The sequence below is a fragment of the Coregonus lavaretus genome (genome assembly GCF_964263955.1).
Source record: "Coregonus lavaretus genome assembly, chromosome: 13".
In the NCBI taxonomy this organism is placed as follows: domain Eukaryota; kingdom Metazoa; phylum Chordata; class Actinopteri; order Salmoniformes; family Salmonidae; genus Coregonus; species Coregonus lavaretus.
Window position 1 is genome coordinate 9,222,278 of NC_140000.1, and position 22,979 is coordinate 9,245,256.

The following is a 22,979-nucleotide window of genomic DNA, read 5'->3' on the forward strand; positions in this document are numbered from 1 at the left end:
AAGATTTGGGGTGAAAAGTATTGCATTTGAAAACAGATATTTTATGAAAGTATTTACAAAAGTTTATTTTTCATAGATTTAAGTAGATACATAGATTGTCTTGCATAGTCCAGTTATTATTAACATTTTCAGACATGATTCACACACAAACACACTTTCAAATACTGCATAAAATACTTTAAGTATATTTTGAGACTTCCACTCTCTTATCGCTCTGCAAATGAAAATAACTTCAAACAAAAATTTAACAAACCATATGTGTTTCACAAATGCATGACATAAGATAATTTCTCTGGGAGAAATACTAGCAGTTTTTTTATAGAATCTTTAAGAGGATTAGCCAATCATTTCAAAAGATAAGACACACACACACACACACACACACACACACACACAGAGATGATAATAAAGTGCAATTACACTGCAGATTTACCCAGCATGCAATGGGAACTGAAGGCCAGGGTCTTATGCAACAATAGTTATTAGGAACCCAGCAGCTTCAACACTACATCTCAGTATCAATGTAAACAAGTTTGATCAAGGGTATAATGACCTTGTGCCAACGTCATGGAATGATGATATGAATCTGAGTGTGCATGTTTTGTGGTAAAAACAAACCCAACAAACCATTCTTAACTGACCAACCAAAAGGCAGAGATGATGACTCTTACTGTAAAATACTTTGCTACAGTGGTGATATTTACCATTTAGCAGACACTCTTATCCAGAGCGATTTACAGGAGCAATTAGGGTTAAGTGCCTTGCTCATGGGCACAGATTTTTTACCTAGTCGGTTCGGGTATTCGAACCAGCGACCTTTTGGTTACTGGCCCAACGCTCTTAACCGCTAGGCTACCTGCCACCCATATATGATTACCATGATGAGGAAACATGTTTCACAAAAAATACAAAACGTTGTACAATGACCAATCTCAATCTCACAGCAACGATTGTCAAATCACATTAAGGCACACATAGAGACTGGGTTAACCAGGTGAGAGGTTTAGTCAAAGGGATGATGGTAGCAACTGAATAACAGAGTGAGACAAGAAGGATTAGGCTGTGATGTCTTAATTTAATCCCAAGATTAAATCCAAATGGATCTCCTAGTGAATGGATACATCTCTGTCTAATCCTTCCTTGTCTCATTCTAGACTGGATGTGGGTGTGGTCAAAGGGCGGAGCTGGGCAGGGAGGGGGTGGGGCTCTGCCAGATTATCATGTGACTGCGGTCTGATCGCAGCGGGGCAGCTTCGGGCGCGCCGTCATTCGCGTCGTCCCCTGGGGAGGGTAGGAGGGAGACAGTCAGTCAGACAACCACACTAATGACAACCACGTTAGGTCCTCAACTCACCGATGCGGAAGTTGATGTAGCCCTCTCCTCCACTGAGGATGAGCTGAGAGGTAGAGACTAGAGTCAGAGCAGCGCCTCCTGTTGTATAGGAGCTGGTCACACAGCCTGGGGAACACAGATATAGAATACTAATAACCATGTAATAACTGCATAGTATCACAACATAATACTATCGAATAGCTATGCAATAACTGCATAGTATATAATACTGTAGAACAGGGCTATTCAACTATATTCCTACTGGGCAAGATGTAAAAAAAAGAAAGAAAAATAAAAGTTAATTGCAGGGGGCCGGACATTTTCCACATGCGATTATTCTTTGGAAGAACTGTATAAAAAAAGCAAAGCACACCACCAATAAAGCACTTGTCTTTAAATGAAATGTTGCTAAAAGTAATTAGGGAAGAAGTGGAGGGCGCTCAACCAACATGAGTCGAGGAACAACCCCAAAATTTGCTCATCATTGAAAAGGAAAAGTCGCAACGCTTGCTCACCATTTTAACTATTAAAAGCTTCTTAAACGTAATTTGGTCATTTTAAAATCTGAAAACTAAGCATCTTGATAAATAACACATAGATGTGTCAAATCAGGTAATGCCAAATTCCAGTCTGAAGGAAGGATGCTTTGAATTCATTTCCCACAGTCATTAGGTGCATGTATTTGTCACACTTCCTTCTAACGAGTCCTTGCAAGCATCAGAGAGGGACACAGAAGGCACGTAGTGTTCCTGAGAGTCGTAGCTTTCAGGAATGGGGTCATAATATTTTGTAGCTTAAACCGTTCACTAAACACTAGAGCCAAATTCATATGAAGAAAACATTATCAACATGCCACATAGGCGCTTGAAACCGTTTAAAAACGCTAGAAACTACACTATAGACAACCACCATAGTGCTTGTCATTTTGACACTGAATGTTGGATTTTGGTGGGGATTTTTTTTGCAGATCTTTGATTAAGGTTCAGAATTAATCAAAGTGCCAAGCTAAATTAATAAATGGGCCCGGTATGGGCTGCGGGCCGCCAGTTGAATAGCCCTGCTGTAGAATAATTGCATAATAACTTGATTGTTACACAACAGTGAAGGAATGAACAACGATAGGAGATTCTCACCAGGTGCAGCAATGATGAACTTGACAGCCTGGCGGTGTCCATGGTAACACAGTTGTGCTGCCGCCAAAGAGCAGTATGGTATAGAGGCAGACTCTGAACCTATGGAACGCAGAGAAGACAATTGACATGTGGCCAGTGTAATGTCATAATGGCATTATCTCTCAGGTCATTATGTTGTTGACCTCTGGGGGCCAGAGGTTAGTACTCACTGAGAGACACGGGTATGGAGAAGATGGCGCCACTTCCTGTTCCCACCCACAGCCGGCCAGAGATGACGGTGAGGGAGGAGATCTGCAGCGGGGAGAGAGACAGGAAGGCAGGGCCTGGAGAAGAGAGAGATCCAAACAGTCAGGAATGTATCCATTCAAGCAGAGTGGGTTCAGTTTAGGGGTTGAGGTAAGGATTGAAGCAGAATTGAAGAAAATTAATTCAAAGTTGTACATTAACTTCTATGTGGGCCATTACATGCTCACATCAGCAATATAAACATGAACAGGTTAATGAACTGAGAATTCTGTTCCTACCCAGTGTTTTGGTGACCAGAGGGGTCAGATCCACATCCTGCAGGGGCCGGCCAGTGGACCAATCAAAAAGCCTGAGTGTAGGGTCGAGCCGGCAGGACGTCCACACACCACTTCCTGCCGCACACAGGAAACGCACCTGCTGCTCACTGCGCTCCGAGACGGTTAAAGTTTGCTGAAAGAGAGGTGGGAAATATACACAAAAGAATACAAACCATTCTGAATTCACACACACAATACCTTCAGGTTCGTCAAACTCTTTACCTCCACTTTTCGATTCTCGACATCGACTACATGAACCCGATTCCAGTATCCTACCCATAAGCCCGCCCCCTTCGCTAGGCAACAGCGAATGGGCTGCAGTGGAGTTGATCCCAGAGGCAAAACCTCATGTGACTGGAGATCCCAGCCACCTGTCAAATATAGTGATGATTAGTCATCATCAGTCTCTTACAATAACAGGTTGTATTTGGTCATGGATAGATGGGATACAGTTTGTCAAATTGACGTCAAAACATGTTTTTTTTTTTGCATTTTAGCTAACCCTAAACATTTTCTTAACCTTAAACTAATTATCCTAACCGGCTACGCTAATTATCCGAACCTGTTATGAAAAGTCCATTCTGATATAAGCTGTATCCCTTCTAGCCAAAACTGTTGTCTCTCAATAAACTTAAATGGTACCACTTCTTCCCTCCTTTCCTTCATATGCACTGATCTGATCCTGAGAGTAGGCTGATCTGATCCTGACAGTAGCCTGACCTGATCCTGACAGTAGGCTGATCTGATCCTGACAGTAGCCTGACCTGATCCTGACAGTAGCCTGACCTGATCCTGACAGTAGCCTGACCTGATCCTGACAGTAGGCTGACCTGATCCTGACAGTAGGCTGACCTGATCCTGACAGTAGGCTGATTTGATCCTGACAGTAGCCTGACCTGATCCTGACAGTAGGCTGATCTGATCCTGACAGTAGGCTGATCTGATCCTGACAGTAGCCTGACCTGATCCTGACAGTAGGCTGATTTGATTCTGACAGTAGCCTGACCCGATCCTGACAGTAGGCTGATCTGATCCTGAAAGTAGCCTGACCTGATCCTGACAGTAGACTGATCTGATCCTGACAGTAGGCTGATCTGATCCTGACAGTAACCTTATCTGATCCTGACAGTAGCCTGACCTGATCCTGACAGTAGGCTGATCTGATCCTGACAGTAGCCTGACCTGATCCTGACAGTAGACTGATCTGATCCTGACAGTAGGCTGATCTGATCCTGACAGTAACCTTATCTGATCCTGACAGTAGCCTGACCTGATCCTGACAGTAGGCTGATCTGATCCTGACAGTAGCCTGACCTGATCCTGACAGTAGGCTGATCTGATCCAGACAGTAGGCTGATCTGATCCTGACAGTAACCTTATCTGATCCTGACAGTAGCCTGACCTGATCCTGACAGTAGCCTGACCTGATCCTGACAGTAGCCTGACCTGATCCTGACAGTAGGCTGATCTGATCCTGACAGTAACCTGATCTGATCCTGACATTAACCTGACCTGATCCTGACAGTAGCCTGACCTGATCCTGACAGTAGGCTGATCTGATCCTGACAGTAACCTGACCTGATCCTGACAGTAACCTGATCTGATCCTGACAGTGACCTGACCTGATCCTGACAGTAACCTTATCTGATCCTGACAGTAACCTGATCCTGACAGTAACCTGACCTGATCCTGACAGTAACCTGATCTGATCTTGACAGTAACCTGACCTGATCCTGACAGTAACCTAAGGAGGGGGAATTACCTGGGTTGTGTGAGAAGAATGCAAGCGTCCCATTGGCTAATCCAGCAATTACTTGACCCTGTGAATACCTGAAAGGTTTAGAGTTGAAAGTAAACATAAATAAAGACAAAACATGTAATATTCAAACTGGTTATCCTTTCAGATCTAGTCATCCAAGTGTCCAACTGTAGGGGCTAGTGGTCTATATCGGACTGGGTACAGGAGTACTCACGTGAGAGAGTGCACACCCTCAGACAGAGAGATAGACTGCAGACAGCGCCTCCTAGCTGTGGACGCAGAGTGGACCAACACACTGGGAATGAAGGGAGGAGGAAAGAGAAAAAGAGAGGAGAGAGAGGGAGAATGAGGAACTGTTTAACATATCAGTGAACAGAATGGTTTTGATCTCAATGCCTCACCTTCCTTCCTGAGTTCCAATCCACACAGTTCCTGTGGTCTCACCTGATGACACAGAAACAGAACAGAGAAGGTAAGCTGGATAGCTTTGCCAGTGTTTAAAGCATTGTTAATGGAAATAACTAGTTGAGTGATGATTTGGAAATGATGGTGGCTGTGGTTAACAAGTCTACAGAAATCTAAAATTGGTAAGCTGATCCTAGATCTGTGCCTAACGGTAACTTTTACCCGGAGAGTAATAGATAGCACTGACCAGTAGGGGGCACAGCACAGATGCATAGGGCGGGCGAGGTGGGCGGGAGGCTGAACAGATCCAGCACCGTATTGGACCGTGCAGGGTCAATCACTGTGACATCACTACTGGAGGCGGGACCAGAGACCACCCACACAGCACACTGACAGAGTGGATGGAAAAGAGGGTGGAGTGATGACTACTACTGAAACATTACAGATCAACTGTGTTTCCCAAACTCGGTCCTGGAGACTCCAAGGTGTGCACGTTTTGGGTTTTTCCCTAGCACTACACAGCGGATTCATATAATCAAAGCTTAATGATGAGTTTATTATTTGAATCAGCTGTGTGGTGCTAGGGCAAAAACCAAAACCCCTTGGGGTCCCCAGGCCCGAGTTTGGGAAACACTGCCCTAGCCCCTACCCACTAGGCATTTGTGTGTAGACCTAAAAGGCTTGGATGGGTGTAAACAGTATGCTAAACAACATGGTTCCATCTGGCCTGTCAGTGGGCATGATGGAGCTACTACCATATTGCTTCTACCTATCAAACCTTCCAGATCTATAAGAAGTGCCAGTAAGGGCTAGGGGTCGATTTGGCATTGAGAATACCATTGGCATGACATGGTCTGAAAATGGTGGTTAGATGGTAGTGCAAGTGGTAGTTACTGTGACTAGAACTAGTAATTCGACGGTAATGACCACCTTACCGTTGTCTCGCCTGAGATCTCACGTGTGACAGCAACAGCACAGTTCAGCTACAGAGAGAAGACACAAGTTAGGGACTGTGTCGCCTGGGTAAAGACTGTCTGGGTTAAAAACCGTAGCACTGATTGTATAGACATGTTTCTGAGTAGTATGTCCTACCTTGGCTGTAGCATCTCTCTGGTCCAGCAGTCTGAGCTGCACTAGGACAGGCACAACTTTGGGCTCAGGGGTCAGCTCTGAGGATTCCTGCAATAATCACACACAATATACTGTATATACCAGATTAAGGTTTGTGTCTACTTCCACAGTCTGTGTGTGAGTATTTTCACCTCTTTTTCCATATTTTGTTGCCTGAATTTACAATAGATTCAATTGAGAATTTGTGTCACTGATCTAAACACAATAATTTTACAAATTAATAAAAAATTAAAAGCTGAAATGTATTGAGTCAGTAAGTATTCAACCCCTTTGGTATGGCAACCCTTAATAAGTTCAGGAGTAAAATTTTTGCTTAACAAGTCACATAAGTTGCATTGATTCACTCTGTGTGCAATAATTGTGTTTAACATGATTTTTGAATGACTCTTCATCTCTGTACCCCACACATACAATTATCTGTAAGGTCCCTCAGTAGAGTAGTGAATTTCAAGCACAGATTCAACAACAAAGACCAGGGAGGTTTTCCAATGCCTCGCAAAGAAGGGCACCTATTGGTAGACGGGTAAAACAAAAAGCAGACACTGAATATCCCTTTGAGCATGGTGTTGTTATTAATTACACTTTGGATGGTGGATCAATACACCCGCTCAGGGATTTCACCATGAGGCCAATGGTGATTTTAAACAGTTACAGACTTTAATGGCTGTGATAGGAGAAAACTGAGGATGGATCAACAACATTGTAGTTACTCCACAATACTAACCTGCATGACAGAGAGAAATAAGGAAGCCTGTACAGAATAAAAAATAGTTTGCTATAAGGCACTAAAGTAATACTGTAAAACATGTGGCAAAGAAATTGATTTTTTGTTCTGAATACGAAGCGTTATGTTTTGGGGCCAATCCAACACAACACATAACGGAGTACCACTCTTCATATTTTCAAGCATTGTGTAGGCTGCATCATGTTATGGGTATGCTTGTAATCGGCAAGGACTAGGGAGTTTATTTAGGATAAAAAATAAACGTAATAGGTTGAGTCTGCTTTCCAACAGATACTAGGAGATTAACTCACCTTTCAGCAAGACAATAATCTAAAACACGAGGCCAAATATACACTGGAGTTGCTTACCAAGACGACATTGAATGTTCCTGAGTAGCCTAGTTACAGTTTTGACTTAAATGAGCTTGAAGATTTATGCCAAGACTTGAAAATGGCTGTCTAGCAATAATCAACAATGATCAACAACCAACTTGACAGAGCTTCAAGAATTTAAAAAATAATAAAAATGGGCAAATATTGTACAATCCAGGTGTGCAAAGCTCTTAGAGACTTACCCAAAAAGACTCACACATGTAATTGCTGCCCAAGCTGATTCTAACAGGGGTTGAATACTTATGTAATCAAGATAAATTAATGTTTTATTTTCCATAAATGTTCTAGAAATATAATAATTTTTCTTCCACTTTGACATTACAGATTATTGTGTGTAGATCTTTGACAAAAAAAAAAGAGAGACAGTTAAATCAATTTTTAAAGTCAAGAGGTGTGAATACTTTCTGAAGTATGTGTGTGTGTGTGTGTGTGTGTGTGTTTGTGTGCATGTTCACCTGTATGTGTGACAGAGGTATGCTCCAGCCATGAACCTGCCGTTTTCCCAGTGCTCCCCAGACATGGGAGCGGATGTCTCTGTACAGCTCCCTCCTCCTGACCCGCGGAGACAGGGCTGCAGCAGGGGAGGCACCACTGGGAGGAAGGAAGAAGAAGAACAGAGGGGAAGAGGAAGCAGGGGATGAGAGAGTGGTTTATTAAAAATATGTACTGTATTATAATAGTTACTAATGTAACCTATGGTAGTAGATGAGGTGAGTTCACTTCAAACCTTACAATGTAAAGTACTTTGAGAAGTTGGAAAGAGCTCCATAGACATGTAATCCCATTATCATCATATCAACGTACTCTGTCTGAGTCGTACTGAGAGCCTGTTGCCGTGGAGAGCCCAATGGTGAGTGAGTGAGGGACGGTGACGTCGGCAGGGCCAGCGCTAGAGCAGCGGACGGAACCAAGGGGTTCTTGTTCAGGCCAAACAAACGGTTGAACCTTGAATGGACAGAGAGACGGTTAATGGTTAATTTGACTGCAATGGACCAGAAACCATGACCACCTCACAGGAATACAATAACTCTTACACATACATTTCCCATAGGTTATGTGCTTAGGCTATAGACCGTGTTGCCACTGTACATTTAAGGTAAATAGGAACAGCTATTGAGCTAAATGTTGTGAAGTAAGGGGCCAGAGCCAGGCCCAAGACAAATATGTGTGGTTGTGTGCCTGTTAGCAGTTCAAGGTCTAAAGTGGAAAAAGTGGTTAACAGCATCTGTGGACTTCTTCACTGCAATAATTGCCAAATTAAAAACAGTTGTCTTTTCCTTCCTGACTCTTCACTCCCTCACGCTCACCTCCTCCACACACTAGTCTTCTCTCTCTCCGTGATCCTCTCTTCTTGGGTGGCCCTGAAAAGAAGGGATGACTGATGTTAGAAATGTGTTATTCCCTTCTCTACAGGACTATGAAACCTCCGGTTAGTCTACTTCTATGGGGGAAGACAGGCAGGTATGGTTACCTAATAGTCTGACTGCGTCTCACAGCCTCCTGCAGCTCAAACAAACGCTCCTTATACTGATTCTTCTCCATGACAACACGGGACATCTCCGACCGAGTGAACCGACGCAGCGATATGGGCAGAGAGGACTATGGGTAACAGATGAACATTCTAGTTAAGAGTACATCAAGTCCAGTTTAGAAACAGAAAAAGGTTACAACCCATCTATTAGCAGAATATAAAGCGACAACACAAAGAAAGCCCTCTTACATCATCATCTGACTGGTTTGCTTCCAGTTCTTTCCGAAGTCTACATGAGAGCAGAAACACACGCAATCAATGAATCACACCACATTAACAAATATTGTTCGTATACTTTTTTGTTGTTGCTGATGAACATCTCAGTTCTGCCAACCATCAACCACCTGACACTAGAGTTGTGTACCTCTTGGTTTCCTCCTCCATCTCCTTCATCCTTCCCTCCAATCGGGTAACAGTCCCCTGGCAGGATGTCACCTCCAGTTTAAGAGCTGACCTCTCATTGGTCAGCTCCTCCACACGAGAGATCAGCGCTTTCCGGGCCGCCTCCACTAACTCACTGGGAGGGGGAGAGGTAGAGGGATAGAATGTAAGAGTGAGTGAGAGAGAAAATGAATGAGAGAGAGAATGCATAAGTGAGTAAATACAGTAAACAAAGGACCCATCATGCTCCGTTTGACTTCAGGCCCAATGTGCACTTTGTCAACGTATCTAAATGAAACAGAGGCATAGTGAATGGTAAGCCCCCTACACACAGAGTTAGTCACACAGGACTAGTCATAGTAGAGTAATAATAACAGTGTGATAAACGCAGGGACTTACTGGGTGTGTTTCAGTTCCTCATACTGAGAAACAATCTCCTCAAACTGGTCGGTGCTGCCTGCCCAGACAAGAAGAAACAAACAGTTCTCACCACAAATACCATTTACACATACCTTAACCCTAAGTCAACCCTTTTCAGAACAACTAGCTTGTAATTGCTCGTCAGTTCTCATGACATTGACACTTCAGTCCAGTTTAACTAGTGCCTACTGTCCAGCACTGCCTTTGCTACCCCCTCCATCTGCCTCAGCTACTCCTCTTATTTGAACATCCAGCGCAGTGTTTTACTGCAAACAGGGGGTGTAGGTGTGCCCTTGCCTAATGGCCGTACCTCTGACACTGGCCCCCTGGTCCACACTCTCTACGTATTCCCGACTCAGCTCTGACAGCTCTGAGAACACAGACTCAGTGTTCCTCAGCTCCCATTCCAGATGATCCATATCCTCCTCCTCCTCATCCTCATTCTCCTGCTTCACTCCTCCTCCTTTTTTGTCCTCCTCCCCCTCTTCTCCCTCCTTCTCTTCCACCTCCTTCATTTCTTCATCCATGCTGGCCTTGGTCTCGCCTCTGATTGGCTCTTTGGCGTCTGCTCGGACCGGGGTGCTAGGGAACATGGGTAACAGAGAAAAGGTTGAGAGGGGGCAGTGAGTGTCAGTTTGTCCAACAGTAAAGTGTGTGTTGTCAAAAGTATTTCTGAACCATGACAGACCTGGGAAGGGAAGTAGTCTGATTTACAGTTAACTAGTTGTGGCTGAGTTGGTTTATGGTTATGAATATGTAAAAGAGAAGCTTTCATGGTAATGCAATAAAGTCAGTCCAGTTCAGTTCATCTTGCACGGTAAGTGCACACACACATACAGGACATACCTGGCCTTCATAAGGCCATGAAACTTTGCCAGCTCAGGGGTGGAGCTTATGATGTCATTGATGAAGGACATATCTCTGTCTGCTTTTATGACAATGTCAATCCCCCTATCGTCCTTGGTTACCGGTTCTTCCAACAGGGCAGAATCAGGAGGTGTTTCTGGCCTTAGATCAGTTAGCTGGAAAAGGGGAGGAGTCAGTAAGGACAACTTCCGTAGAAAAATACTACTACTACATGACAGAACAGAGGTTATCATTCTAGAGAACGTACCTCCTGCCCGCTAACACAGGATTCTGACTGGCCCTGGGTAGATTGTGAATTCTTGGAGCGCACATGGTTACTAAAGACAGACAGACAGACAGACAGACAGACAGGGCCCATTGTGACATCATAATGCAGTGAAAATCATAAACCATCAAATTAATGTACCACAGTGAAAGAGATCTCTACGTCTCTTTATCTCTTTGGAATGTAAAGACTGCATACAGTTCCATGTTGTTGTAGTCATACTAACTGAATTGAGTGGTGGCTAACCTTAGTGGAGATCCCTCCCTCTCTAAATCCCTTTTCCTCTCCAGTAGATCCTTATAACTGAGCACCAACTGAGAGAGAGCGAGAGAGCGAGAGAATGTGAAAATGGAGAGAGAAAAAGAAGGAGAACAGGAGATACAGGGGGATAATAAAATAAATTTCCAATTACATTTACATTCACGTCATTTAGCAGACGCTCTTATCCAGAGCGACTTACAAATTGGATGATGGACAGAAGCTGTTACTGATAGAAGAGTATCCCAAACAGCCTTGTCAGTCTAAACATGCTGTTGTCTGACCTTGTTGTGAGTGTGCTTCAGTGTGTTCAGCTTTCTGCCCAGTCCAGCCCTCTGCTCCTCCAAGGCCACCACTGTCACAGAAACACACAGTAGCATTTAGCATTAGCATCACATACAGTACAGCACGTCTCAATGACCAGGGTGCCAGTCTGATTCTGCTGTAGCCTACTTGCCATGGTCTTACCAAACTTCCTCAGTTTGTAACACAAAGGATATGAATGAAGGAAGTGAATCAAATAATATCAAATAATCTACACGGACATGAAGAGGGTAAGGCAAAAAAAGAGAGCGGGAGAGAGAAATAGATAGATGTAACATTGTTACAACACTGTACATAGTCATAATAGAACATTTGAAATGTCTCTATTCTTTTGAAACTTTTGTGAGTGTAATGTTTACTGTTAATTTCTGATAGTTTATTTCACTTGCTTTGGCACTGTAAACATATGTTTCCCATGCCAATAAAGCCCTTTGAATTGAAATTGAGAGATAGAGGAGGGGGGGAGAGGAGAGCGAGAGCGAGAGAGAGAGAGAGAGAGAGAGAGAGAGAGAGAGAGAGAGAGAGAGAGAGAGAGAGAGAGAGAGAGAGAGAGAGAGAGAGAGAGAGAGAGAGAGAAAGAAAGGAGAGAGAGAGAGAGAGAGAGAGAGAGAGAGAGAGAGAGAGAGAGAGAGAGAGAGAGAGAGAGAAAGAAAGAAAGATAGAAAGAGAGATGGACACCCAGACCCAGTCAGACACTCACATTGGTCAGCCTGCTCTCTGGCCTTTTTCTCCAGTTCTTTTTCCCTCCTCTCTCTCTCCTTCTCTCTTCCCCTCATCGTCCTCCGCTCCTGCTCAATCTGGTCATCCAACTCCAGATACCGCTAAAGGCAAAAAAACAAACATGTATTAAAATGAATGAAACTATCCTGAATTGACTGAGTTGAAAAGGAATTGACCCCAAACCCTGACCCCATTTTATAAATAAAACAAAACAACCATAAACACTTCCATCCCCTCTCACCTCCTGGCTCTCTCTCCTCAGTAGTTTCTCACTCTGGTATCTCTCCAACAGTTCATCTCTCTCTCCTTTCTCTCTCTCGGCCTCCTCCTCCCTCTCTCTGAGCTGGGCTCTGCAGCTGGCCAGGCCCTCCAGGACCCACACCAGGATGGGCACCAGGGACTCCACAACCCCCACGCCATGGGTCTCTATCACTGTCTGTAGCAGGGAAGGAGGGATGGGGGGTAGCATCAGATGAGTGTGGGTGGTGATGGGAGAAGAGAGAAAAATGAGAAGCCAGCTAGGAGAAAGAGAGGCAGGAAAGGGGCGATAGAACAGAAAGCAGTTGAGAGGTGGATATGATGTGATGTGTTTACCTGTAGTTCTGAGTACAGTTTCCCAGCCTCTTCACTCACAATGTCAGGGTCCAGATCAAGCTCCCCAGACCCACACAGGATACTCTCTCCACACTCCATCCCTCTCTATCTCTCTCTGTCTATATCTATAAGCGAATGGGTCTCAGCTGATATGATTATATGAACTGTGTGTCTGTCAATACACCTCTTCCTCTTATATATAAATACCTACCCAACTAGTTTATCTAGCCCTCTCACACTCATGTCTACTCCCATTTCATCCATCTCTCTATTGTACATGGTCCTTCCTCCATTTATACAGTAAATGACCCTTCTATTCTCCTTAAGGCCTCTTCCTCTGTTCTAGCTGTAGATGTAGCTGATGTCGGGGGGGGGGGGGGGGGGGTTGGCGCCCATTCTGAAAGAGAGAGAAAAAAACAGATTCATAATCATTTCTACAATGTCAGTGGAAATATTTGTTTTTTTTCAATTTGATGAAATATAGGCTTGCATATACATACTACATGACTATTTTTTCGTAAAAATCCCTTTACAAGAATCAAACCACCATCACCTGTTTCTCTTTCTGTTCTGTTTCCTGTGTCTCACTTTGAGGGCTAGAATGTGAACTCTAGACATAGAAGTGATACAGTGTGTATCGAGTTAGTTGCTTTATTCACACTATGAGTCTTGTCTACTTTTAGATATGTCTGTTGCTCTCTACAATAACAGGTTGTGCCATCAGGCAAGTGACTTGGCAGTATGCAGAATCAGAATGACTTAACATTTAGCATTACTAAGCAAAATTACTCCATGCACGGTTAGTAGGCCTACTCCTTTTAATTCCCACAAACCGATGTAGGGTGTTTCCCACCCTGTCTTGCCCTAGCCAGCACACCTGTCCTCCTCACAGATTCCTTCTCCTGCCACCACCAGGCTCCTAACTGGGGATCAAAACACATGACAGTACCCACTACCCTGGACTAGGCCTCACACCGTCACACCTACAGGCAGTGGATCCCATGTAAACTAGACCAATGTCTGGCAAGCCTTGTCCCTGGATATGTATATCATTGTTGACGTCTCTTTCTTGTTCATTGTTATTCTAAAGTAACTGTCAGATTATTATGCAATCTGTCCTCCAAGACGACTCAGACTGTACAAACACTTACCACCTGTTGCTGAATAGGTAGTCTGTTTTGCTGGGTACTGTATGTCCTGCAAATATGCGCGCACACACACTGTATGTACTACAAATATGCGCACACACACACACACACACGAGATATTGAATGACAGCAACACACGGACGTCCAAAGAATAATCGACGATGCAGCCTAAGCCGGCCTAAAGTGCAATAACATGATGATGTTTGCGGTATAAATAAAGCATTGACTGACAACAGTCACTTTATAGATCTTACGAGATCACTTGGCCAACTGTTTAACCTACTGTGGTTCAGAGCACTGAACCAAGACGTTCACTCTGTCTGTTTATATGTTAACTCACCTTTGAGTCTCTTTAGTTCCCAAAACTTTTATATAATTTGTTGAAACGGGTAATAGTCCAGTCGTTTACTCTGGAGAAGATATCAATTACTCCTCAAGCGAGTTTAAAGAAGGGGGTGTGGTTTACTTGCGACTCTGTTGATCGAAGCCCTATTCTGGCCTATCGGAGTAATAAGACTGTCGGCAGTGTCCAATGGCCGTGTACAAGAGGCGGGACATGGGCTGGTCTTGTTTTCCAAGGGAGGGGAAAAAAGTTCATAACTTGAACAATGACACGTGACGAGGGGAAGGCTGAATGGTTGTCAGGTGACCTTCTCTAATACCTGTCTGAATTTTTTTCACATAATACCTTTCACCCCTTTTTCCTAATTTCACTGACTGTATTTCCCAGCGGTTAGTCAAGTACAGTATAACTATGTGAACAACTGAACACTGCAGAAGACCAGCAGATGTTTGCAAAGAGGTGGGCAGGTATCAATTTTCATCTACAGCAGTCATTCAATATGTTACTGTAGATTAACCAAATCAGAAATATTTTTTTCTACAGAAAATCCCGTTGAAATTGCAGGAAACGTTTCCTTTCTACATAACATGAGTGACTACTGTAATAACAAATAGTTTGGGGAAGTGAAGGAAATATGTAAGTGAAACTCATTACTCCTAGGCAATTCATAGGCCTTTGCATGAACTATAGAAAATGAAACTAGTTTTGAGGATTGCTAGCAAGGGCATGAAGAATGAGCACAGTACATTCGCCAGCAGATGGAGGCAAACACACCCCTCTCTTTGTCTCTTGTGTTGTCTATCTGTATGTACACTGACTGTACAAAACATTAGCAACACCTTCCTACTATTGAGTTGCACCCCCTTTTGCCCTCAGAACAGCCTCAATTCATCGGGACATGGACTCTAAAGTGTTGATAACATTCCACAGGGATGCTTGCCCATGTTGACTCCAATGCTTCCCACAGTTGTGTCAAGTTGGCTGGATGGCCTTTGGGTGGTGGACCATTCTTGATACACACAGGAAACTGTTGAGCATTGCAGTTCTTGACACACTCTAACCAGTGCGCGTGGCACCTACTACCATACCCCGTTCAAAGGCACTTCAATCTTTTGTCTTGCCCATTCACCCTCAATGGCACACATGGAAAATCCAATTCAGTGTAGATGAAGGGGAGGAGACAGGTTAAAGAAGGATTTTTAAGCCTTGAGACATGAAGTGGATTTAACAGGTGACATCAATAAGGGATCATAGCGTTCACCTGGATTGACCTGGTCAGTCCAATTCATGAAATTCAGTGTTTGTATCTCTCTCTCTCTCTCTCTCTCTCTCTCTCTCTCTCTCTCTCTCTCTCTCTCTCTCTCTCTCTCTCTCTCTCTCTCATAACCACAGGATGAAATATAAAGTTATTTGAGAGACCATATCACCTCCACCTTACCCGACACCCAAGACCCACTACAATTCGCATACCGCCCCAACAAATCCGTGGACGACACAATCACCATTGCACTGCACACTGCCCTATCCCACCTGGACAAGATAAATACCTATGTAAGAATGCTGTTCATCAACTACAGCTCAGCCTTCAATACCATAGTGCCCTCCAAGCTCATCATTAAGCGGTAGGCCTGTCTGACTACAGAAAGAGTGAAGAGTGACATGCAATGACCATGTGAAAAGTAATCTACTAAACTACTTGCATCACATAGAAAATTGTGTTTTGTTTTCCACAGGAAACCTCTCATCGTCACCCTTTCCTGTTGCATTCCACCCAGATTGACGAGGGAGATTGAGGAAGATGAAGAGGAGGGAGAAGAGAAAGAGAGATAGAACAGGTCTGTTTATGTGACACCAGAACAAGGGGGAAAGAAGGGGCATTAACACATGGAGCCAGAGATGGTCAAATATTTTATCTTCAAATTACTCAACAAAAATACATTATTATGGTGTTAACAAGTTCATAACATAGATATCAAACATGAGTGTTCTTCCACTAAATGCTAAAGTGTGACAGTGTGCAACATAGCCAGACCACTATGTGCAATAATCATGACTTTAAAACATCCCTCATCCCCTCTCTCTTTTTTTCATTTTTACACAGTCACAGTTTTTATAACACTCCTCCCTCTCTCCCCTATGAGCACCACCTTCCCATCCTCCCTCTCCTCCCTCGTTATCTCTCTCCTCCTCTTCGTCAGGAAGCGAATGCCCACCACACTGCCCACCACCCCAAAACTGATGGCCAGAACCACCAATCCCAGCCCCAGGAGGTGCGAGGTCCGGCCCCCGACCTGCACTGATTGGTCCCATAGTCCCAGGGAAACCACGCTCAGGCCAACCAGAGTGCCCCAAACACCGAAGGCTAGCATGCAGGAGCCACAGGACAGTTCAGCGCCCCCGGTTATCACGGTGATGCCTGCCACGGAGACGACCCCTCCTGGTAGGGTCACCATCTCTGATTTGGAGTCATAGGTCACAGCGGAGGTGGCCCCTGGTAGGGCGGAGGGATCCAGGGTGTCCATCTTTGTTGTTAGCTTTTAGATGTCTCTTTCGCAATCCGTTAGTAGCTTCTGTAAATGTCTTCGTTACTCCTTTTGAACGTTTCTCTTTGCTTTGTTGCTCTCTTGGCTTTGTGTCCTGTGTCCAGTCTTGTGTCCAGTCTTGTGTCCAGTCTTGTGTCCAGTCCTATGCCACAAAGTAGTCAGTTAAAGCACATGGATGGAGATGTGTTCACCTTGTCCATTTTCACCCTGTCCATTTTCACCCTGTCCATTTTTTACAAAGAATATTTGTTCCTATTGAATGATATGATCAAAATGCAATATAATGAAATAGATATGTGACAACAACCAGTAACAAACAAAGATATTACATAGATCACCTTTGTCTATGTAATGTTATAATTGTTTTCTTTATTGCTTCAGAATATCTTCATATAGATATATTTGTCTTTACTTCTCAGGCTTTAGAAGTCCCTAATCAATATCACATGACTCTAGAGCTTTAGCTCAAGCATTCAATAAAGAGTGAAAAAAAACACTGCTTTTAAAGAGAAAGAAAACTATTTAATTTCAGAGAAAATAAATACTCACCTCGATGGCTTCCTATCAATATTGGACCAAAGAGCACATTGGTTGATGTGTCAATTGTTGGTCTATGGACATCCTTTACATTCATGAAAATAATTTGATTACTCAAGAGCCAAATGTATGGGTTTTCTCGTCTTCAGTAAAGGCCAAACTGTGTTGACTTTCTCTGTGGGGAGATTCTCAAGAAATGGGAGCCGACGACATATCGCTTGTCACCTTTATCAAGTGCGTCACAACCTGAGGCCAACAAAGATGGAGGCGGACGCAGTTGTTATGATTGTTGTTATCGTTTGTTTATTTCTACTGGTTCTGTGTATTCAGTAGGAAGGTCTCGTCTGCCATTAAGCCTCATTATGACCCATTAACTGGTATTTATCTAGGCCCCCTCCCTTCCTCTTTCCCTCCCTCTCTCTCTCTAAAGGTTTGGGTTGTGTCCCACCAAGGCATTGTTTGGGTAGACCTAGAGTTTGTTTTTTCTACTTCTTAAAAGGTTTCCCTCTCCTTGTTTCCAATATCACTTCCTCTCTTTAAGTGCTCTTTCTGCGCTATTCTACTGCAAAGACATCACATTAGCAATGTTGAATTTGAGTATGTTCATAAAAAGCTTTAGAACTCCTTTTTCTACCCCTGTGCTCATATTCAGGGTTTATAGCTGCTTATTTTGACCCTGAGGCAATGAGACTTTATAAGTACAGTAGTACTGTTTTTAACTGTATGGAATATGCTTTTCAGTGTACTGCTTCTTGCGGTTTGCTATGGTCAGGAAAAATATATCAACAGCCTGAATTTTGTTATCCATAAGGTACTGGGAGGTAATTGGCCAATGCAGACCTATGGATGACAGAGATGAAGAGGTCACGGAGGTTCAGCCGTATTACCTATGTGTGTCAGTAAGAACCCAGGATGATCCTCCTCCCAGGCCACAGAATGAGGCTCGCGTCTGTCTGAAGACCAGAAGACATCCCTACCACAGACAGACAGACAGACACAGACGTTGACTCAATTAACTACTTGTGTAACGGAGGGGTTTCCTGGCATGTAGCTAATACGACTGTTTACGAACAAACGTGCCAATGTTGATCTGAAGCCATGAAGCACATATAATATTGCCATGTTTCCACCTGAGATTTACCCCAGTGTTTTACCCAAAGGGCTCAGACTTTTATGTTTCATTTTCACGGACCGGCACCTGTGTCTCACTGGACCATGGCCTCGACGGTCCTGCTTTGACTTGGGGCCAAGATCTGGCCACTGATACTTTTCAGCCTTAATTTGCATGACAATGGTTAACTCGAATATGGGTAAACACCTTTCTATGGTTAATACATCACATTTACATTTAAGTCATTTAGCAGACGCTCTTATCCAGAGCGACTTACAAATTGGACACCTTCTCACAAAGCAACTGTCTTGATGACACAGAGGTTGTTGATTCTGCTCTTTACAAGTCATTGATAGTCTATTCCTCCCTTTTCGCCCCAAGTCATTCCTGATGGAAACAAAATAACACTAGAGCTTACATTAACATAAACACTGACAACACACTGGTGCTGAGTAAGTCTGAGGTGGAAATTCAGTATTAGAGCTGTTACTGTAACCGTTAGTTAGCAGATGCCTTTACTATCACAAACAGTGGGTATGTCCAGGTCAGGAATCTAACACTGGGCCTGTGGGTATGTCCAGGTCAGGAATCTAACACTGGGCCTGTGGGTATGTCCAGGTCAGGAATCTAACACTGGGCCTGTGGGTATGTCCAGGTCAGGAATCTAACACTGGGCCTGTGGGTATCTCCAGGTCAGGAATCTAACACTGGGCCTGTGGGTATGTCCAGGTCAGGAATCTAACACGGGCCTGTGGGTATGTCCAGGTCAGAAATCTAACACTGGGCCTGTGGGTATCTCCAGGTCAGGAATCGAACACTGGGCCTGTGGGGATCTCCAGGTCAGGAATCGAACACTGGGCCTGTGGGTATCTCCAGGTCAGGAATCTAACACTGGGCCTGTGGGTATCTCCAGGTCAGGATTCTTAACACTGGGCCTGTGGGTATCTCCAGGTCAGGGATCTAACACTGGGACTGTGAGCAACTTCTATCTGGAGAAGCTCAGAGAATACAGGTCAGAGGCCAGGGATTGTTTTTGTGAGGAGGGGAGGGGTAGTAATTCTCTGAGTGATGGGGGTGATGGTAATTGGCTCAGACTGGAGCAGGGCGGGGTATTGGTAATCCAATAAACAAGCTCACTGGGTATATTTATAGAGAAGAGAAAATCCTCCTTTGACAGAGTTAGATAGGAACAGGTAAGAATCAGAAGTAAGGGTTAATTGGGAGAGGAGAAAGAGGGATGGTTATAGATGGCCTACAGTATAGGCATAGGAGGAACAAACATTGTCAACTCACACATCCACCTCAAAATAACAAAAGTTATCTCTGGCATAATGTTATTTTACCAACCTTTGTGATTATTGAAGCAATTTGGGATCGTCCCAACCCAAATATGTAAAAGGTTGTTCTACAAAGAGTGCAGTTTATGTCCTTGTGACGTTGTGTGTACATTTTGATAAAAACACTCAATTTAACAATTGGGTTACATACTGTTGTAACTAAACTAAACCATGGTCAAAATGTCAATAGTAATGTGTTTTCATTCATTTACATTTTAGTCATTTAGCAGATGCTCTTATCCAGAGCGACTTACAGTTAGTGAGTGCATACATATTTTTTTTATTTTTCATACCTCCTGTGGGAATCGAACCCACAACCCTGGCATTGCAAACACCATGCTCTACCAACTGAGCTACATCCCTGCTGGCCATTCCCTCCCCTACCCTGGGCCAATTGCTTACCTTATTACTTATAGCAAGCACAGGCACAAAAAAATGTGTGAGGAGGAAAGGGGGGAGGAGAAGGACACAAACTACACTACCACAAGAAAAATTGAGACTCTGGCGGACCTGCTGTAACATGGAGGCAAGGCCCTGGCTACTTTTCAGCTGGCCTTTACAGTGCATTCAGAAAGTATTCAGACCTCTTCACTTTTTCCACATTTTGTTACGTTACAGCCTTATTCTGAAATTGATGAAATTGTTTTTTTTCCCTCATCAATCTACACACAATACCCCATAATGACAAAGCAAAAACAGGTTTTTATATATTTTGGCAAATGTATTAAAAATAAAAAATGAAAATATCAAATTTACATAAGTATTCAGACCCTTTATTCAGTACTTTGTTGAAGCACCTTTGGCTGCGATTACAGCCTCAAGTCTTCTTGGGTATGACACTACGAGCTTGGCACACCTGTATTTGGGGAGTTTCTCCCATTCTTCTCTGCAGATCCTCTCAGGGCTCTGGAGCAGGTTTTCATCAAGGATCTCTCTGTAATTTGCTCCGTTCATCTTTCCCTCGATCCTGACTAGTCTCCCAGTCCCTGCCACTGAAGGACATCCCCACGGCATGATGCTGCCACCACCATGCTTCACCGTAGGGATGGAGCCAGGTTTCCTCCAGATGTGACGTTTGGCATTCAGGCCAAAGAGTTCAATCTTGTTTTCATCAGACCAGAGAATCTTGTTTGTTATGGTCTGAGAGTCCTTTAGGTGCCTTTTGGCAAACTCCAAGCGGGCTGTCATGTGCCTTTTACTGAGGAGTGGCTTCCGTCTGGCCACTCTACCATAAAGGCCTGATTGGTGGAGTGCTGCAGAGATGGTTGTCCTTCTGGAAGATTCTCCCATCTCTACAGAGGAACTCTAGAGCTCTGTCAGAGTGACCATTAGGTTCTTGGTCACCTCCCTGACCAAGGCCCTTCTCCCCCGATTGCTCAGTTTGGCCGGGCAGCCAGCTCTAGGAAGAGTCTTGGTGGTTCCAAACTTCTTCCAATTAAGAATGATGGAGGCCACTGTGTTCTTGGGGACCTTCAATGCTGCAGAAACTTTTTGGTACCCTTTCCCAGATCTGTGCCTCGACGCAATTCGGAGCTCTACGGACAATTCCTTCGACCTCATGGATTGGGTTTTGCTCTGACATGCACTGGCAACTGTGGGACCTTATATAGACAGGTATGTGCCTTTCCAAATCATGTCCAATTAATTGAATTTACCACAGGTGGACTCCAATCAAGTTGTAGAAACATCTCAAGGATGATCAATGGAAGCAGGATGCACCTGACCTCAATTTCGATTCTAATAGTAAAGGGTCTGAATACTTATGTAAATAAGGCATTTCTGTTTTTTGTTTTAATACATTTGAAAGAATTCTAAAAACCTGCTTTCGCTTTGTCATTATGAGGTATTGTGTGTAGACTGATGAGGATTTTTATTTATTTAATGCATTTTAGAATATGGCTGTAACGTAACAAAATGTGGAAAAAGTCAAGGGGTCTGAATACTTTACGAATGCACGGTACATAACAATGGCTAACTGTGAACTTTAACACCTTCTCACAAAGCAACAGTCTTGAATGATGCAGAGGTTGTTTATTCTAGTCTTAAAGTGTCACACTCCTGAGTGGTATACTACGAAGCAAGCTAGATCTAGGGTTTTCTAAAGCTAGCCAGCTTCAGTTAGCTTCACATTCCAGCTCAGGCTTTATCTGTACTACGACGGTGAATATGTCTCGTCCGCCTGCCGCTAACTCTAGCAGGCTTGTAACTGTGTTTGCATGTCACACATGGCTAGTCAAACGTCAAACGCCAAACCCTTTATTGAGACAATGCTGACATCAATGCATGGGCGAGTCAGTGCCACATTTTAATTTGTGCCGAAATCTAAATTCAGCAGGCTGTGGTGTGAAATAGGCTTGTTGAAGTGCCGTCTTTATTTTATTACTTTTCATTAATGCAGTCTTTGGTGTGCTTATCAATGCACGATAACCTTTTTCCCCACTACTATCGATTAAATAATTGTATTGTCATACAAAAGTTTTACTGTGCATGACATTTCAAATGCATTCTGTCAGTACTAAATGTGTAATTTGATAGGTATTTTAACATTAAAAAATGGTAACACAAAAAAAGTTTGATTAAATATTTTGTTAAAATCAGTCATCTTCCTCAAATGAAGGGGATGATGACGCAATCATTGCGAGAGGGAGGGAATCTGATTTAATTGGTCCTCAACTCGCAGCTCAGATGCATTATTCAGGAGAAATAGAGTTAGACTGCACCGGAGCAGGCTAGTGTTGGAAGGATTTGTTGCCATAGAAATGTACCTGGCTAAAAGGTGAGCCACTTTCGTGGTACTGGTTATCCCGAGTTGAACTCTGAGTTGACCAAAGTTACCTCGATAACTCCTCAAACCTGATTCGTGGTATAGGGCTGTGATGGAAACACAATAACACTAGACCCCACATTAACATAAAACACTGACGGCCCACTGGTGAGAGGGTAAGTCTCAATGCAAAAGCACCATAAGGGACTTACAGGGCATTACAGCATTACTTCTGTCAAAACAAACACTAAGAGACTTAGGTTTATACTGTAGAGACAAAACAAAGGCTTGGTGAGAGACAAGCCTGAGAGAGGAGGAGTTTGAGATAAACATCTAGGAGCCGAGCTTTCTGGAAAAGCATGTGCAGGATGGAGAGAAAGGGACAAGGTGGAAGAG

General features: G+C 43.6%; 2 protein-coding genes across 2 annotated transcripts; both read right to left on the reverse strand.

Moving 5' to 3' along the window:
- Positions 1–43: 43 nt before the first annotated feature.
- On the reverse strand, positions 44–14,387 carry LOC311139640 (C-Jun-amino-terminal kinase-interacting protein 4-like). Its single transcript, XM_084174550.1, has 28 exons — positions 14,289–14,387; positions 12,801–13,197; positions 12,448–12,642; positions 12,187–12,307; positions 11,447–11,517; positions 11,151–11,218; positions 10,887–10,956; positions 10,619–10,794; positions 10,083–10,354; positions 9,752–9,809; positions 9,336–9,488; positions 9,161–9,200; positions 8,912–9,039; positions 8,748–8,801; positions 8,245–8,385; positions 7,896–8,031; positions 6,286–6,372; positions 6,129–6,176; positions 5,441–5,582; positions 5,190–5,232; positions 5,003–5,083; positions 4,792–4,859; positions 3,252–3,400; positions 2,991–3,162; positions 2,676–2,789; positions 2,467–2,565; positions 1,355–1,459; positions 44–1,281 (listed from the first exon to the last, which is right to left on the reverse strand). Exons 2-28 carry the CDS (start codon positions 12,897–12,899, stop codon positions 1,172–1,174), a joined length of 3,000 nt encoding a protein of 999 aa, XP_084030676.1. The 5' UTR covers positions 12,900–13,197; positions 14,289–14,387; the 3' UTR covers positions 44–1,171.
- Positions 14,388–16,384: 1,997 nt separating this feature from the next.
- Positions 16,385–16,932, reverse strand: LOC311139691 (uncharacterized protein; the record flags this gene model as incomplete). The annotated part of the gene is made up of 1 exon (XM_084174612.1): positions 16,385–16,932. Exon 1 carries the CDS (start codon positions 16,811–16,813, stop codon positions 16,385–16,387), a length of 429 nt encoding a protein of 142 aa, XP_084030738.1. The 5' UTR covers positions 16,814–16,932.
- Positions 16,933–22,979: the final 6,047 nt, after the last annotated feature.